This window comes from Cygnus olor, chromosome 24, assembly GCF_009769625.2.
Source record: "Cygnus olor isolate bCygOlo1 chromosome 24, bCygOlo1.pri.v2, whole genome shotgun sequence".
NCBI lineage: Eukaryota > Metazoa > Chordata > Aves > Anseriformes > Anatidae > Cygnus > Cygnus olor.
Genome location: NC_049192.1, coordinates 1,134,764 through 1,153,725, shown reverse-complemented (window position 1 = coordinate 1,153,725; position 18,962 = coordinate 1,134,764). Strand labels below are relative to the sequence as shown.

General features: G+C 43.5%; 1 protein-coding gene and 1 long non-coding RNA gene across 7 annotated transcripts in view; one reads left to right on the top strand and one right to left on the bottom strand.

The window, feature by feature from the left end:
* Positions 1-18,962, bottom strand: part of KCND3 (potassium voltage-gated channel subfamily D member 3) — a 121,978-nt gene that overhangs the window by 12,627 nt on the left and 90,389 nt on the right. For all 6 annotated transcript variants that reach the window (XM_040536024.1, XM_040536022.1, XM_040536023.1 and 3 more), the window contains one exon: positions 5,810-5,911. In XM_040536024.1, coding sequence (XP_040391958.1) covers positions 5,810-5,911 — 102 coding nt within the window. The remainder of the gene's footprint in view (positions 1-5,809; positions 5,912-18,962) is intronic.
* Positions 1-18,962, top strand: part of LOC121059301 — a 101,254-nt gene that overhangs the window by 737 nt on the left and 81,555 nt on the right. The gene's annotated exons all lie outside the window — the stretch shown is intronic.

Below are 18,962 nucleotides of genomic sequence, written 5' to 3'. Positions count from 1 at the left end.
GTGTTTGATGTCTCATTAACACAGTGCCCAGGAGCACAGCAAATTGGGAGGGAACCCCCTGTGCATCACCTAGCACAAAATCTGAACAAGGCAAACCTGCCCAAAGAGCTCCTGATTCAAGTATTTTAGTGGCTGTACAGCAGGACCTGTGCAGTGAGGGACCAGCTTTCCCCCATTTCCCCAGTGTGCTCAAACGGCTCAAATGTGGCTAACAAATTTGTAAGGTAATTCAGAGAGCAGGGTGCGTTCAGAGTCAAGCAGGCAGACTGTGCCTTCGGGGAAGGGATTGGGTACAACTGAGAGTATTTATGTCAAAAACATGTTAAAAGGAGTGGTCCCTCCTAGGCAGGTGTGGGAAGAGCTGGGGTGGGGTAGAGCTGCTTTTGGCATAGCGACAAGGAGTTAGGAAGACTTATTGGGGCACTCTTGTTGGTTTATTTGTGGTTTCTACATCATGTATGTGTGCACGTAGTGATCTGGGGGAAGAGACTGCTTAGGCAGTGGTGTTACTAGTGGTTAGGATAAGCCACAGGTCTCAGCCCAGTCTCTGTGTTAAGCAGAGGGGCTTGATCTGACAGAAAAAGCTGAAATAGGAAGGATAAGAGGCTGGGAACCCGAGTTCGGTATGCACATCGTGTTTAGCTCTTGCAGAAAGCTTGGCAGCGAGCATTCATCAGGGTAGCGATAGGCTAACTTAGTCACCCTGAGTAGGGGGAAGAAATGCGGTGCTCTGTGCTTCTGATCTCCGTGCTGCATCAGTGACTCAGGTGCTTGCATTCCCCAAACTACAGCATCTGTCACTTATGCTGTGATCTGGTGATCAGGTACACCTCAGAAATGGAAGGAAAAGAAGTAATAGAGGTTGCCTAGAGAGTTTCTGTGATATTTAAGAGCCAGGGTTATTTTTCTCACTTTCTCTGTTCCGCAGTGGGAGATTTAAAATCTAGGTTGTTTAGGACGTTCTTTCACTGCTACTGTTTAAAGTCCTTGATCTTAAAATTCATTGCAGTTTCGTGACACATTAATCTGCGCATGTCCTTGATGACTAGCATTTCCAAAGACAATTAAATGCATTAAAATGGCAATTAGGTGTTGTGAAATGTTTCCCTGTGCTCCCTAATAAGGGGTGCCTGGTGTCTTCTGTAATGCGTAAATCTTAAAGTCAAAACTGGGTGTGCATGGCTTGAGTCCCTGCTTAGACATAAACCAGCAGGATCTGACTGTTCATGACAGAAAGTGGGTGGGATGGGAGATGCAGCAGAACCTCTTGGCAGAAGTGCCAAGACTTTGTTTGTTGCTCTAAAGGAGGTCAAATTTAACTGTGCTTAAGGCATTGCTTTTAGATACACCTGTGTGGCACAATGATACACTGCAAATGTGTGTTCTGGATGCCATTTCCTGGATGGCTCTGCGATCCTTAAGTGAAGGAATAACTCTGTCTCTGACAGATGCCAAAACATCGCTGAATTGGTACACTTAGAAAGCTGACTTACTGTATGCAGAATTAATAGATTCCTGTGGGAATGCTTCTTAAGCAGGTTATGGATTTTTTTGTTGCTTTTGTTTTGGAAGGTTGAGCATTCCCAGAAGTAGTTTTAAGAGTAGTCTTAAAAAAAAAAATCAGTTCCATTCTTCTTCTTAACAATCCTCCTGGTGAACTAACACATCAAGCAGATCCTGTTCCTACCCTACTGAGATTACTGACTCTGGTGAAGTCTGTGTTGGAATATTTCCCAGGGAGGTCCCTGCAAGCCTTAAAGCAAATATAAGACTGCACTAAAACACTCTGGAAAAGGAGGGAGGAAGAGCAGATATTGCAAAAAGTATCTTTATGAGAGGATTTGCTTGAGACAGAGACAAAGCTTCCCTACTTCTGGTAGAACACCGAAGCCAAATGTCAGATTTTGGCAGCACGATTCAGTCTCTTTCTCTGCCTTCCATTACAAGGCAAATCTTGCCACTGATGGAAATGGATCAAGGGATGGCGGTGACCAGGAGTAAAGTGTAGCATCAGTGAGTATGATTCCTACCTTATCATCTCTCCACCTTTTTCTTCAGCCAGATTGGTGTTTTCAGAACAAGAAAGCATGCAGCCATTCAGAACATCCTAGCATGCAAATTGAGAGATCTGCAGGCACTACTGCACCTTGAACTGTGAGAGTACCAACACTGCACAGATGCTTGGCATTTTGATAGTGCTGCTGAGGACTGTATACCTACAGAGATTGCGTTAGTGGTACCTATGTTACTGCAGGCAAACAAAATCTGTGTCTTCTTTAGAAAGTCTGGCTGTAATGAAAAAACTGGTGGGGGGAGGAGGGGGGCTGGCTTGGTGTTTAAGCTGGGGTGCCCGTTTTGCAGGGTTTGATGCCAGCTACCATTCAGTTTGTTCTTGGAAGGCGTTTGCTGAGCTGTTGGTTGCTTCGAGGGAGACTGAAACACACTGTGGCATTGGTTCTGAAGTCCAAAATGCTTCCACTACAGAGGTATCTTCTATTTAGTGCTTCAGCACACGAAATTGGACGTTGGTGAACTGAGACGAGCTGGTTCAGTGGTTAGACTGTCCCTTGCCGTGAGAATGGCTATAATGCTTATCTATGGCTAAGCAGATTCTGCTTGTGAAAAGGGACAAGACCTCACAACCTACTGTTTCTAGGATATACGCTGCCTAGAATTTTAGCTAAAAGGGAATTTCGGCTAGCTGTACACGGAGATTATCGCTAAGAGGATATGTAGGCTGCTGCCATGGGAAGAAGCTCACCATCCCTTGAGCGCTTCTGACATAAAGCCCACTAAAAAGCTCTCTAAATGAGAAGAAAAAGCTCCGAGTACTTGGTGTCTAGATGGCAAATGCAAAATGCTACAAATCCATGTTTCTAAAGCAAGAGTCTGTGTTCTTGCAAGGAACAGAACTTCTTCCTGCTGCTGTCCTTGGATCAATCCTTTTCTTCATGTGTTCTTTACTCTGATGCAAGGCTACAGACTGAAGACTTGCTGTTCCCTCGAAAGATGCCGTTAGTGTGTTCATTCTGGTGCTAATGAAAGGAAATTCTGGCACATGTTCCGGAATCTTGAACAGTCCTTCTCTCCCAATTTATTAGTTTGACTGCAGCGTCAGAGCTGGGGTATATTCTGGAGCAGGTTTTTTTTTTTTTTTCCCCTCAGTTAAACCCTCAGGGTGTCAGACTGCTGGGCAATCTGCTGGACACTTGTAAAACAATTATACATTGATCATAGTACTTGTGTGATTGCTAATGATGAAAGTGATAATATCTAGTCATGGCCATATCATAATTGCACTTGGAATTACTGCTGGGTACCAAACAAGCCCAATGGCAATCTGGCCACGTGAAGTCCATTAAAGTTAGCATGAGTCCTGGGCAAGGTATCAAAACGGGATGTGCACCTGACCAGTGAAGCAGTTTGATACTAATTTGACTGAGGGATGTACACAGTATGTAGATAATACTTTGGCCCCTACTATAGCAACTGCACAAGTCACATTCCTTCATTTTTTTTTTCCGGCCTAAAAATTTGGCTGGCTAGACTGTGCTGTCATTCACACTTTGTACTCCCTTAAGAATAGTTTGTTCTGCTGCCATAAAATGAAAGCCTTAAAATCTTGCCTTGTGGAGTTTAAGTGGTCATATATACCTTTCTGACAAAGGGTGCTCTGCAGTTCTGTAGTAATTTATTGCCACTGTCTCTGGGTGGAGAGATGTCTTGGTTCCTGATTCAAGATTGAGGGTAGTCCTCAAGTAGTCAAAGATCATTTCCTGGCAGCGGTGCAGATGCCAGGCATGGCTTTGGCAGGTTTCTTGTTCTAGTCAATGATATTCCTGTGTGGCACAGGCAGATGGTAGTTCTTCCTTCCTTCCCCTCAGACTTTGCTTTTGGCTGTTTCATCTGGAAGTTCCATAGGGTGGGGATATTTTCTTACAATGTAATGATAGAAATGTATCTAATATTTGGTGCTTTCCCAAGCAGAGTTCACAGATCTTACTGGGCCGTGGGGAAGTTGTGGTAGCGTTTAGAGCTGTAGGCCCACTAGAAAGCAATTTGCACCCAGGAAAGCTTGGGAAGACCTGCTCTAGGTGCTAATCTGTATCTAACTTTTTAATGGGTAAAAGCAGTCCTTTAGAGCCTCTTCAGAAATGTTTTTGTTATCTTTCCTGTGTGTACAACAGCTTGGTAGCCAACAAAAAGACCCTTCTTCCAATTATTTTTGGGCAGGTGCCAGAAAATGAACCCATTCAGTCAAATATTTCTCTCAACCTCGTACATTTTGGATTTAAGCGTTGGTGTGTCAGCTGCTCTCCTGTGAGCGGTCTTGGCAGGGAATTTTGGTTGATGAGAGATGTGAGGGGATTCATGTTGGGATGACAGGCTGGAAGATCAAATGAAAACTGTGTCCATGCTAAGCTCCTCTGGCATGTTTTTTTTTTTTTTAAACTAGAAATTTAAAGCAAAAGTTTAAATTGTAGCCAGTTTTTTGAATGTTCCTGAGTAATGACACAGTAGACTCAGCTGAAGTGGTGTCCCGCTCCTGAGCCCTTCCTTGGTGGGGAATGATCTCTGGACTACATGTGACCAGTCTTTCTGGTCTCAGTATTTTCTTGATATAGAAACTTTCCTTGAGCTGCTCAAGAGCAGCATGTGGTTCTAGAACCACGTATTTTCCAAGCGTCACTGCCATTTGTTGAGCAGGAGACATTATTTGTGTAGTTAGGATGGTCGAACTTGTTTTGGAGGGGAGCACAGAAACTGATCCGGGCATCCTGCCTTCCAAATACATATTTCATGTAAAGTATGTTTGAAAGCTACTCCAGTTATAAAAGACCACACTTCGTTATCTAGGTCTGCACCGAGAAACATCCTATATGTAAAACCAGGTGATGCACAATTTGCTTCTGTGTGCTGGACCTGCTGATCTTGGGTAGGAATGGGCTCAGGTCCTAGCGAGCAGCTTGTAACACCATGAGCTTGAAAAGGGTTTTCAGCTTTGATTTTACAAATGCAAACATCCTGGCAAGGATGTATGCCAGGGAAAATAGTAGACATTTGAAAGATTAGGCCCCAAGTAAGGATGCACGAACAAGTGCAAGGCGGCTCTGGTGGCTCAGTTAGGCATTCTTCATCTTGTTCTTTGCTCCCCACGTGCATGAAAGGCTGCTTTATTTGAAATGGAATCCATGAAATGTGCTAATACCTGCTCTGGTGTTGATCAGGCTTAATGTAATAACCTGCTCTTGTTTTCACTGATTCTGCTGAGCAATCTGACGCACTTACATTTTTTCTTCTCATGAATAGCTAATATTAGCCTCCAGATGCCTTTCTATTAAAAATAAACCCACCACCAAACTGTCTGAAACAGGAGCTAGGGAATATTTTCCTGTCCTGTTAGGCAGATAGTCCATATTAGGGAGAGACTTCTAAAAATAAATAACTATATGTTGAACGACTGTGGATATTTATAGCCCAGGCAAACGCTGGGTGGTCCAAAGCAGTGTAGCTCCCACAGCTTCATCGCACCAAGGTTTGAGCGAGCTGTGAACCTGGCCACTGCTGGAAGGCCAGATCCTTTCCCAGCTCAAGAAGGAGCCCAAGGAAGTTTCTTCCTCTGCTCCAGTCCTGCAGCTGGACTCCAGCACAGCATACGTGGTAGTGCAGGTACAGCAGCACACCCTCCGGGGAGGCTGCTGTGCTGCATGGCCAGTGATGCGGGTGGCAATGGGCAGGGAGCCCAGGGAGGGGTGGGAGCAGGGAGCTTCCCAAAGTCTGCGGAAGGAGGTGTTTTGTCTGCACTCACCGTCAGCTCGAGGGCTTCGTTCAGGAGGCCGTTGCGCTTGCTGTGAAGGTAGGCGTTGGAGCTGCCCGTTTTGGCCACTCGAATCCTCGCAAGCCGGGCTTTCTGCAAAGGAGACAAATAAGCTGGATTTATACTTTGGCACACCAAGCGGTCAGTCCTGTGCTGTCTGTACCAGGACGAAGGCAATGTCAGGTTCTCACTGTGCCTGAAAAACGTGGGGATGAAATGCAGGGGGTATGCGGGCAGGACAAGGCTGCTGGTGAGAACAGCAAGCGTGGGGCTGTCTCCAGGGCCCAGATGAGCATGTAGATCTGAAGAATGCAGCTGCCACAGTGTTAGTGGCCTTTCCAGAGATAAGAAGTGAGCAAACACGCTGACACCTGGTACCTGGTGGTGGTGGAGATGCTGCTGCAGTGCGAGTGGCTGCTAAGAGGCGTTCCGAGGGAGCAGAGCGGGAGACATTTGGTAATTTGCTCGCTTACCAGCCAAGTAGCAAAGATCCTTGGTTTATTGGGAAACACTAATGAAAAGTACATTCCTCATTCTGCGGTAGACAAAGGCACCTTATTTGTTCCTTTTGTCCCCTGCACTGGCAATGTTAGTTCATTAGCTTTGGCATCTGACAATATAGGACTGTTTGTCCCAAAACATGCATCTCTTTGCAGAATGACAGAAGTCATTCTGCATCAACACTCTTCTCATTTTTATTTATCCCTGACCTTCTTGACATCTAGAGGAACAAGTTAAGTTATAAAAAGCAGCCCAGAGCAAAGCAGGCAAGAAAAACTAATAAGGCCCTCTTCTCTTTTGATCACACACTTTTTTTTTAGTTTTCCAGTTAGTCTTTTCAAATGTTGCCTGCTTCTCTGTCAAGTGCTGATTTGCCTTTTTCTTTTCTACTGTTAATTTATGACTCAAACACCATTAAAAGTAAATACATGAAATAGCTGTGGCTATTAAAAATAATTACATTGTGTTGTATTTTAAAATGCTGCATAATCTTTTAAATAACATGGAACTCGTGATTTTCCTCTCTAATTAGAGGTGCTAATGCGTATACACTGTATGAACAGTAAAGCCAAGAGGCAAATATCTGCAGTGGGTCCAGAGAGTGTAATAATTCTAGGAGCTCTATTACTGTACATGCATGAGTGACTCTGGCCCTCAATATTTGAAAGATTTGTTTAACCTTAAGAGCTTCTACTTAAACAGACAATTTCTTAGAAAACAGCACGCAGAGGATAGTGCTTTGCAGCCTTAATTAGGAGTCACAGACTATGAACAGCCTGAAAAATAGACATGCTTTTTGGCACCCCAAAATGGGGGCATCCAAAATTCAATTTCTTTTCTATATTTCACCTAGATTTCATCGTCCCATTTTAATGTTAATAGTCCAAGTATATGAGTGTGAAATCTGATGAAAATTACTCTATACTGAAGATGCAACAAGAATATGAAATTTGATCTTCAGTTTTTCTGAGGTCTTTGCAAACTGTTCTTGCTCTAGGACCTAAATAGAGACTGGTCTCACACTGGAACCCAGAGCAAAAAAATCAGACTAGAAGCTAGGAGTTTCAGGTAACAGCCAAGTCTCAGCCTGTGCTCCCTGAGGTTTACTGACAGTGGTGTAACTTCTGAGTGAACCTGCAGATGAGTTAGGGGAGGGAGCGGGGATAAGGGATCAAAGACTAGTCCATTTCTTAGTTACGTGGTACTTTCTCCCTGTTAATTACATTTTCATGAAATTTTCTTCTATTTTAAAGCAATACACCTTTGCGTGTCTGTTGCTATCCACAACGATCTTATCTCTCCTGTAATCAGGACTGGGTGGTGGATCCAGTGATGGTCTTTACAGTGAGGCTCTGATGTCAACCACAGAAGACTTCCCTTCCTTTTTCTTTCTGTGCTTGACAGAACGTCAGCTCCTTTTGCTGCAGGAAATATGAGTCCTTCAACCTACCCACCTCACATACAGCAGGAAAAGTTTCATCATCTTCAGTTGCTATCATCGTCAGTTCAGTCAATTGTTAAAGTGGATTCAGTCTTAGGCTCTTGTAATGAACATTATTCCCTTTGCCTTCAGGCTAGCAGGAGATCAAATATTAATAGCTGTACTCCACATGGACTGGAGATGGTTCGTTTCTGAGGTCTGTTCTCTTTTCTCCTTTGAAACAGGGCCACTAGCTATCTTAATAATTAAACCCCATAGCTTTTGTAGTTTAGAACAGACATTGTTATTTTAAAAAAATGTCAGTGGGGCAGGGCAGAAATTAATCCTATTTTCCTTACACAAAAGACTGTCTAGGATAGTCACTTCACCTAACTCTGTGCCCCCATCATGATTAAATTTGGTAGATATCTTGATTAAGTCAGCTAGAGAAGTTAATTAAAATTGGTGCCTAAAATTGGTTTGGCCCTCCAGATAATTTCCCAAGTTGAACTAGAAACAACTCTAAAGCTATGGTTCATGGTTTTTATGTGAAAATCTGTTTATGTGAAATGTGCATTATTTGGAAAGCACGTCTATCAAGTTGTGTGAGCTTTACAAGATGTCTAGGTAGGTGTTTTACGTTTATGCAGGATGCAGTACTTTAATCACACCTGAGAGTAGCACAGCAACTCTCCCCTGGCATTGCAGTGGAGGTTGGACACTGGTCTGGGTGACTGAGCTGAGTGGATTGTGAGCGAGAAGGGCACCTGGCAGCAAGCTTACGATTCAGGTTACAGGCAAAGCAGGTAAAAGCTGGCTGTTTCAGCAGAGTTTTGTTATCTGCTGGGATCCACCAGTCTGGACGGGGCAGGCCAGCAAAGGTATGCTTTGACAGATAGGGGAAGAGTAAAGTGCAGGAGCAGAGGCCTTGCACTTAGGGTGCCCTGCACAGACTTTGAAGGAGCAGTGTTTTGTAGAGAACCCTACGCTATGTACTGGCACATATCTAACTGTCAGAGAATTAGGCTGATGGGGTCTTCCAAAGTCTGCCAGTTTGTAACACTTGTGGGTATGCTTTTGTTATTTCAGCTCTGTTTACGTGCCTCAGTACTTCTGCTCTGCAGGACAGGAGAAAGCCAAGTGCAGGACCTTGGGTTTTTGACCATCTGCTGCATTTGCAGCACTCTTTGGAGGGAATAGCTGTCTTCTGCATCTCATCCCACAAATGTGGCAGACTAAAGGTCGTTAGGGCCAGGCCTGAGATCACTGTTACTGAATATAACCCCTGCACAGAGAGTCTAAAAAAGGAAAGAAAACGGCACACTGTGTCTGCATGTGGAGTGGTAAGAGGAGTTGCTAGGAAACCACAGGATCTCAAAATGCATATGACCTAATGTGGAAGATAATTTATATGATGAAAATAATAATACTAATGACAGCCACTTACAGGTTAGAATGATTAATTTGGTTATCTTAGTGCCCACGTGTTTCTGAGAGCAGGGTGGAAGGCAGGTCTCAATAACTTCTGGCTCCTTCCTGCTTTTTAAGAAACTGGAGACTGAATAAGCAGAATGGCAGTGAAGCCCTGCAGGTGTAGAGTGCTGAGATAGGTGGTGAGGATGATGTAAGTGGCTGACAGCATCCTGGGTACCTGCATTATCCAAAGGGGCTAGCAAAGGAGAAGTAGAATGGCATGCCTTCACCGTTTAGCTGCATTGGAGAAGGGAAAGAAGAATGAGTTGCAGGCTAGGAAAAATGCTTACCAGATGGCAGGCCCAGGAAACAGCTAATTATTATTTATTAATGATTTTCATCTAGTTCTTATGGAGATAATGTTCGCTCTTGATTTATGTGGTATCATAAACTATTAAGTTACAATCTATGACATAATTTCATATTTGCCAGACATCTTCAGCTTTCCAGATCTTCTGTGCCTTTGTGCAAGGCAATGGGCTGGAGCACATGTATATCAGGTACTGGATGCGCGGGTCCTGTGCCCCCTCCTGCTCCCTCTTCGGGCTGGAGCTGTTATTAGCATTATCCTTCCTACCTAACTTTATCTGCTAAAACCACATGAAGAGCATTCCTGGCAGAAAATGCAGCTACGTTGGATATTTAATAGTGCTTCACATTTTATCTCCTAAACAATTAGTAGTATGAATATGAGCAGTCCTATTGGTGACTGCTGCAGTGAGTCCAGGGGTGTAGTACATGTACACCACTGGTCTTTTACTGCTGACATGAAGCTGTTCTCAAAAGTAATCAATGGAATACTCTTGATCTGATTTTTATTTCTAGGGTACAATGTCAGAGCCATTCAGTAAATGCTCATTTTTTCTTCTTCTTGCATTTGTCTGCATCCAATACTAGTTTGAGTTTGCACTTGAAATGATCTTGTGTTTGACTCTAATTTTATTATAAACAAGAATTCAGGAAAGACTTCAATTTGTACTCCTGAGTGGGAATTCAATACACATGTGTAACTTGGAAAGGGGATGAATTCAATCTTCATCTGGTGGAAAACAGCTTAGCTCCCCTGGTCTGTTGGGGTAGTTTTCCTTTGTAAGTGGAAAACAGAAAATTCTTCTTTTAAAAAATAAAAAATAAGATACTGTCTAGAGCAGACAAGAAATTAAATGAATCTACTGCTTGTGGAGTGCTTTCCTTAATATAATCATGTGACACTCATCTGTCCTACTTATTGCTCTGAGAGGCTGATATGCCATCTTTAACAAAGCTTGGAAACAGGCTGGACTGCCAAATTAGGACTCAGGGTTATTACATGCGTTTGAACAGTGAGCGAAATAATAGCTGTTTAAAAAGCAAATGGCCCATATAATAAGTACTGGTTGTTATTCTGCTAGCCCTGGTTCCATCTGGCTATTGCAATAGGCAATGGAGTTACAGCAGAATTAGAAGAGTCAGTTTCTGCAGATCATCTTTCTGTCATTTTAACCTTTCTAAGAAACGAAGTATGCACATTTGGACTTTCCTTCCTCTAAATTCTTTACATTAAGCAGCTTTTGAGCCAAGTTTAAATATTCTGTCGCTTTTGCTTTGGGGGAGATATTGTAGAGCTGCATATGAAAATTAGCCTGTGTAGAACTCATTATATTCCTATATAATTTGATAGAACCACTTACAGTCAGACCTTGATCTTATTTTGGGCCTCTTCATTACTTTCCAGAGATGAAAGATTCCCCTCCTCTGTGGCTCTCCTTTTAATCGTACCTTACCCTTGGCACCATTAAAGCAACAGAACATCATTTCAAATGCACTATATCGTTTAATCTTTTCCAACACTGAAGAACATGATGTTCAATCTATTTATAGAACAATGCACAGAATATGGAGTTTAATGGATCTCAACTTCTCTACTAGTCATAGATATCCTAGCTGATACAACAGAACTTTGAAAAGAGTCATAATACGCAAAACTTGAATTGGGAAATGCAAGACTGTCAGGAAGTCTCTGGAGCACTGAGGCCAGTTCTTGCCTACTGCAAACCTAACAAGCTCTGGATTAAAATTAGTGAAGCTCTTACTCCTATTGGGCATCTACTTTAGAATCTCATTCTTCTATTTAGAAAATAGCTTCTGATTTCCTGCCTGCATGTATTTATCACCAGTTTTACTCAGTTGCCATTGTATTGACGTTTTCTTTTTACATAGACCATTCCCTTTCTGGTGTTTGTTGCTTGTTCATTCTACTGCAAAGAATAGAATAAGCTTCATTTTTCCTGGAGTTTGATAATTCTCACTTTATTCCTTTGCTTGACACTTAAAAAGTAAGCTTTTTTCAAGGTCACTTCCTATTTCCATTCTCTATAGATGCCCTGTATATTTCCCATTTTTCCCAGTTACCCAGCCATCCACCCAGTGAGGATTGTATTCAGACCCTGATCTCTGTAAGAACTGACCATGTGGACAATTTTTTCTTTGTTGAAATAGACGTTATACATAGCTCTCCCATCATGGCTGAAATTTGAAGCTTGCTGTGTGCTGAGGTTCCTGTGCTTGCTAGTCTAGCTGACTGACAAAGTTAGCTCCCTTCACTTCTTAAGCTTGCCTCTTAATATGGTAACTGAAAAACAAACAAACAAAAACCCAACCCTGCATATGTTTTTGTCGTCTTACCACTATAATAGATCTTAGAGCTTGAGTTAAATTCACTCCAGGGATGCATGGTCAAAGAGGTGCAGTTGCAGTGTACTGGGAATATGTTATAGTTCATTGGAGTTGGAAGTGAAGTGTTACGAGGTTTAAGTTAGGGTGCTGAAGTTTGTTTAGAAATATTAATAAGCGTCTTCTCAAGAAAAAAGCCTCATGTTTTCCTGCAACATTAATGGAGAGCTTGCTGTTCTCTGTTGTTATAAAGGTTCTTGGTTTCAGAGAAAGCAAAGTATGATGAATGTCTACCTGGGATTTGTCTGTCTGTCTGTCTCCAGATCTCACTTGTTATAACATCCTTCACACAGCTCACACCCCTAATTAACAGCTATAAACTATTCAGGGGATGCAGAAATTAACAGAATTTAATCTAGTGTCAGATGCCAATTTACTAGGCCTGATTATATGAACAGTAATTAATGGTGTGGAGGCTTGTGATTAGCTACAAAAAATGGAGGCCATTGCTTCATGTAGTGCGACTCACACCTTCCATGGGAAGATAGAGGAAACACAGGAGGAGAAAAACAACCACAAACCTTTTTATGAAACTCGAGAGAGCTAAGCAAACCTGTAAAGCTCCTAGTGGAATCAAGCACAAGGGGGTGAGGAGGCAGCAGGGCTGTTTTCCTGCTTTGTTGCTGACTCATTAGCAATTAGAGCACTTGGTTCTGAACCGCAGGTACCCACCAGCAGCGAGTGACCGGTGTTAGGCTTTCCTCGTGTGAGTGCGGGCAACGCCAGCCCGGGTAAGGGCAGGAGCCGTGCTCCATGCCACTTCTCCATGCTTCAGGCTTTCATCAGTAATTGAGAGAAGTGTTGCTGGCTGGCAAACGAAAATTATTCCGAAGCCATCGGATGACAATAAAGTTGTGCAGTGCAATTGGCTTTCTAACTGAATCTGCTGTTAGTTGTTCCTCCTGTTTCTGAGGTCTCTGGGGACAAGTCTCTTGCAGCCGGCTTTTGGAAAAGAAAGGTCTGTCAGAAACCCATCCCGTGGTCATATTTGATGAGTGAAGGCTCATACAAGAATGTGTGTCACAGCTCACATCTCTACAATGACAGCCACAAAACATTGGCTGCATGCCTCTCTTTGGCAAATATCAAGGGAGAAACCTGCTTCTCGTGCTATATTGGGCGCTGCAGCGCTCCCTGGGCTGTCAGCAGAAAGCTGCAGAGTTGTCATGGTTACTCGCTTCCCTGGCCTTGGTTTGCATTCCAGCATCGTTGCACATTCCTGCTAGAATGGCTCCTAATTGTCCTGACTCAGTTGCTAACGAAGCTGATGTTTCATATATGGACAGAAATGCGCTGGCTGGCGGCTGGGTGCTGGAGATCGTGGACAATGTGTAGAATTGTTCCTTATTATTGTATTTGTTTGGAGTTAATGCTGAGTTCGGGCTAAATGGCTGCGCTTACCCGGAGAACAGGTGGCTCAAATTGCCACCAGGCACTGGTCTGCATAGTAAACAGAAGAGTTCTGCTCTGCTGTGACAAAGAGGAGAAAAACTATTTCCTAAGGAGCAATTTGTCTGGTAAATCGAACTCCTTTTTCTTCCTGCAGAGTACTTGCAGGCAGACTGTGATTTCTGCATAAAGATATTTTTTTGAAAAATGCCAGTAAGCTGCATGCACGCTCTTCGTTCCCTGGCCTGCTCCTGGGCTGGCTCTGCCAGCGCTCACTGCGCTTGTTACCCGTGGCTGGGCAGGGAATTGCGTGCTGCCTCTTCTGCTGCCTCACTCGGTGAGTCGGCAAGAATCACCGGTGTAAAAGCTCAGGTATAGAAATGTAATACTATTCACACTCAAGATTTTACCATAGGAACCATAGGAAACTATAGGAAGGTTTCAGTTTATAACCTTGTATGTGTACATGAACTAACTGCAAGAAGCAACTGAGCCAGTAAAGAAGCGGATTTATTCCAGTTTTATGCTTGAGAACACCTGAGTCTCGGAGAGGGAAGTATGGAAGGGTGATGGTGCTGCAACATCCATGTTTGTCAGAACAACGACAATGGCTGTAGTGGGGAGAAAAAAGAGGGTGGCAGGCTCCTGTTTGTGCCTGGAGAGGGTCTGCCTTGTGCAGGTTTAGAGCCTGATCGGGTGCTGAAGTTATCCGCACGTACTGCTTGATTGGATTTTCCTGACCTCTGAACAACAAAGACTTGCTCTGAGTCAGACTTTGCAGACCACTGCTGCTGGGTGGAGTGGGAGGAGTGCAATAATGGGATTTGGGACTTTTCGTGTTGTGCCATGTGAGACGGCTGGGAGTAGTTGCAGAGAAATTCTGCAGAGGCCCTTGAGCGATGTGCTAAGAGACTGCAGGGTTTTCCCACCTGTCTGACCTAAGTGGGTAGGGGACTGCCCTCCCAGCACCACGTCTATCAGGACGAATGCTGCTCTTCACCTGCTAATCGCTGGCAGGGTACAAATCAGTTACAGCAGTAAGCTTTACTGCCGTTTTTACCCACTTGAAGCAATGTTTTTTTTCCAGACCCAGTGGATATATCCATGGTGCTTAATCTGGATGTAACCATGCATTGTAGGTGTGTTGGCACAAGGCTGTGGCGTTCAGCACGTAGACTGGGAACTGCACAGAAGCTGAACAGCACCAGCCCACTTGGTTCTGCATTGCTGAGGCATAGTGGCAAAATAACTGGTTAACAGAGGTAACAGTGAAGAGTCTGATCACTAGAAGCCTGTTCCAAAGTGGGACAGGGCTTCCCAAGGCTTTTGGCAGAATGTTTTGAATGCAGGTCGAGGCAATTTCAGATAGCATTTATTTAGACATCTGGGATGAAGCCAGCAACATCAGCCATTACAAATCCTACCAACTGTGCTATATAATGAGCCATCTGGACAGAGCCCCACAGCCTGGCCTTGCAGCAGGTGGGGAGAGGAGGCACCATGTTACTGGGGTGGCCAGGGAGCCCCCCGGGGGGATCGGTCGGGTTCTTACACACCACAGGCACTACCTGGTCAGGACTGGGACGTGATGAGAAATGGCCTCAAAGTCTGAAACGAATGTAGGGAGGGTTGGGGATACCTGCAGAAGTTATTTCAGCCGGGTATCGGGCCACTGTCCACAACAGGCTCAGTATTCAGGGCTTGCTTTGGAGGCTAGGCCTGTAAACTACCTCACTGATTTCAGTTTTTCTTTTCAGAGGATGGATTACAGGCATCTGGTAGTCTGATGTAATTTGGGAGCCAGGTACTTTGAACTAGCTGAACTGGTGGAGGATGCCACTTGCTTTCATGGGTGATATGAAGGAGAAGAGGAAGGATCCCTGGTTGGTTGGTTGGTGTCTTTTCCCTGAATTGTATTAGGGAATGTGGCAAACAGGACAAAGAGGAGGAAGAGGTACCTACCCCAGAAAAACTGAAGTTTCTCCTTTAAAAAAAAAAAAAGCCTTTTTTCCCTGTCAGAAACTGTTAACTATCAACAACAACAAAAACATATTCCCCCCAGATTCATTGTGGTTGAAAAAAACATGTTTTTTAAATGTCAGCCAGATCCAGTTTTAACCTTATTGTTTCTCTCTCTCCTCAAGTTCCCAACCCCATCCCCTGCTGGGAACTGAGTCATGTTCTGTCGCTGAGCTCTCCTTAGACAGCTCAGCTCTGCTCGAGTCACTTTTTCTGGCCGTTCTGTTCCACGCTTTGAAGTTCACTAACCCACCTCCAAAATTTAGGGTGTCAGCTGAAAAACAGAACATTTCAAAGCTGACTCCCCTGCTCTGTAGAAAATCAATTATTTTAATGGCCTTGTTATTGACAGGTGTGTGGGCCGCCTTTCTCATGGGTAAGATGATGACATAAATCTAGTATTAAGCATTCTCTTCGTCACCATCTTCCCTCTACAGCAGCTCTGCTGACTGCAGTCCTGTTTTCCATGCCTCTGGGAGTGACGGCTGGGTCTGGAACAGGCTGTTTCTCTTATGGAACAATCAAAGATATTTGCGTCCTTACTCTTCCTTTTGGCTTAAGCCCCTTTTCAGCATCTCCATAGTTACCTCTTCGTCCGCCTGCAGTCATAGCTGCCTGTGTGCAACCACCTCACGAGCAGTTCTTGCGGTCTGGAATAACCTTCCTCCGTCTATTTCCTCTCTGCAACTTCCATCTGAGAAGATGTGGCTTCTCCCTCCCCGCTTCATTGCTGTCTCCTGCTGTTACTGGCTCTGTGATTGAATGCTTTAATTCACCCACCTGGCAATGCGTCTGCTTCTCTGCTCCACCTAGGCTGTGCCATCTACTCCTTGATAGCCTATGTTGCAGTTTTATGTGATAGCTGCCATGCGAAATCATTTTGTCCTGGGTGGACCTTTCCTACCCTAAACTTGGGTGGTTCCCTGAGAGAGAGATTCCAGATCATTCCAGTAAACCATTGGAGAGCAACGTGCTCTTCTGGGACCTGGCTGCACCAAGCTCTAAGGCCATATCTATTGCATTATCTGGCGGTCTCTCAGCCGTGCATTTCTCTACTACCCTGCTCAGGTGGGAATAGCATTGTGGCTTGGGGTCATATTCACAGTGGCTAACTTGTGAACAATGAACTGTTTTGCTGTCAAAGGAGCAGCATGTTCAGCAGCTGCTCCTCGCTGCCTCTGCTCCTCCTTCCTGGGGCTGCAAAGTGGGAGCTGTGCTCAAGCCAGCTCCGATACTTGTCTGCTTCTTCACGTTGCAACTGAACTGCAAGCTGAGCACGACAAGAGGGACTCCAGCAATACATGAATTATGAAGTCATTCAATTGTCAAGCCTTTTAAGTGTCAAGTTCTACTTTAAACCCAGAGACTGTGACATTCAGTAAAGAACAGCATCGTTTCAATGTCAGGAAGGTCTATTCTTAGCACATCAGTCAAAAAGAAAAAAGTCTTGGGGGGGGGGGGGGGCAACCAAAAAACAACTTTGCCGAAATGAGTCGTGTCAGAAACGATCAATTCGTCTTCCATTCAGAGTGACCTGGTCCTTGCTGCATGCCAGAGGACAAAATTTGATGACACAGCACAATAAATTAAGATTACCAGATCTTCTTGTAATTAATTCCCTTGCAGTGCAGGTTTGGCAAGGAATAATTTATCTCTGAGGTGATTAAAGCACCAGTGGTGGTTGTTTTTTCTTTTTTCTTTCCTTGTTGTTCTCCCGTTTTTCCCCCTCCCTCTCTTTCTTTTAGGAACGTTTTTCCTCAGTTAGTAGAAGAATAGGTGCTGGTGGGTAACAACCCCCCCGTATTTTATTCGTGCTATTTAAATGCCTTTTCCTCAGTATGAGTTATGAACAAAATAATAAACCTGATTGGTAACCTAGTCTTCAAATGCACTTGATATTGTAACAGGTATGATTCTTCAAGAAATTGAAGTTCTAAAGCGTTTATCATAACACCCTAAAATTATTTACTCCTCAACTGAAAGAGAAGGAATTTATTTAGCACCCTAGAAACTTAGGGAAGATGTCTGTGTTATTTCTTCAAAGCGGTGTCTCCTAACTCTGCTCACAAAGAGATGCTGTTGGTGGGCGTATTCAAGGGCTGAGAAGGTGCAAAGAGCTTTCTCCAACCTTCTCGAAAAAGCCACGTAAATGTCTTTGTATCTTTAATTAGATGGGAACAGAATTCTATTACTAAAAATTACTAAAATTTTCTTATTTCTGAAGAAGAAATTGAGTCCTCTGGAGGGTGATGCTGGAACAAGTCTGTTACCAACACAGATTCTCTCTGTGCCCATCCTGACCATCTCCAGAGAGACATCACGGCATCACTGTCATCAGTGCGCTTCTGTCTCTCTTGCTCTCCTTAGTATTCATGCAGCGATGATCATGTGAAAATTACTCACACTTTTGACTTGAGAAAACTTTCTTAGCCCAGAAATTCATCCAATATCAAGGGAATTAGAAATTCAAATGGGGAGAAATCATACACTGTGTCAATACAGCAGACCTTATAAAAGCTGCAGTCAATCATATTGGCATCCAAGGTGGTGGTGGCACGCTTCCTTGCCACCAAGTGGATTGCAGTCCAACAATAAAGGAAAAAGTGAATCAGAACAAAAACCTTCGGTACACTGCCTGGCCGGGATAGCCTCATCCAAAAGCACTGATCTGGAGTCAGTTCTGGAGTTTCTTTGTATTGTCATCTGTGGCTACGCACAAGTCCTGTTTGGTTATTTGTCTTGCCTGTTTATCTGCCTGGGCTGTACTGTAAAGCAAGTTCTGTCTCTCAGCATATTTACGTGCTGTTTCAGTAGAACAAGTGCTTTCTCTTAGTCTTCACTTATATAACTGGGTTATTGTGTACTGGCCCCTTAACGAACTTCTATGTACATATTTCTTTTTAGAAACACTTCTTTTAGGCAATATTTAAGTGTTTTGAATGGGAGCAATTGGAGTTGCTTTTCTGTTCACAGAATCATCTAGGTTGGAAGAGACCTCCAAGATCACCTAGTCCAACCTCTGACCTAACACTAACAAGTCCTCCACTAAACCATATCACTAAGCTCTACAATTTCTTGAGAAAGATAAAACATAGGGGAATTTGTTTTACTTTATATATATATATATATATATATATATATATTATGTTTGAAAACACAAAATGTGTTGCTAACTGCTGAGGAGTATTTGTCCTTATAGTTGCTTAGAAGTTACTGCATTGACCTGTAAGTTCACTGTACTAAGAAATTAGTTGTTAACTGGCTAAGGTTTTGTTGCTGGTTGTGTTGTTCTCTAAGGTTCTGGAGTTATACTATTAAACACAGACGGGATGGAGAGTCCACCTGTCTTCCAGTGATCCAAAGCTAAATTAGCTATTAACACTGAAGTAGTAAAAGATTGTTATAATGCTTGTAATGCCATCCTGTTCGTTACCTGCCAGATTACATTTCTGCAGCCAACATCCCAATAAAAGGTGCTGTCTGCATTCATGCTGTTCAGTGAAAGAGATTTTATTTAATTTAAAGTGGATGTAAGTGCTGCTGAAAGGTAGAAGGCTGATGCAGCTGGAGACTGGAAGCACAGAAGCTACGACCCAGGAAGTAGCTTTACAAATTCACTGAGCATTTCTC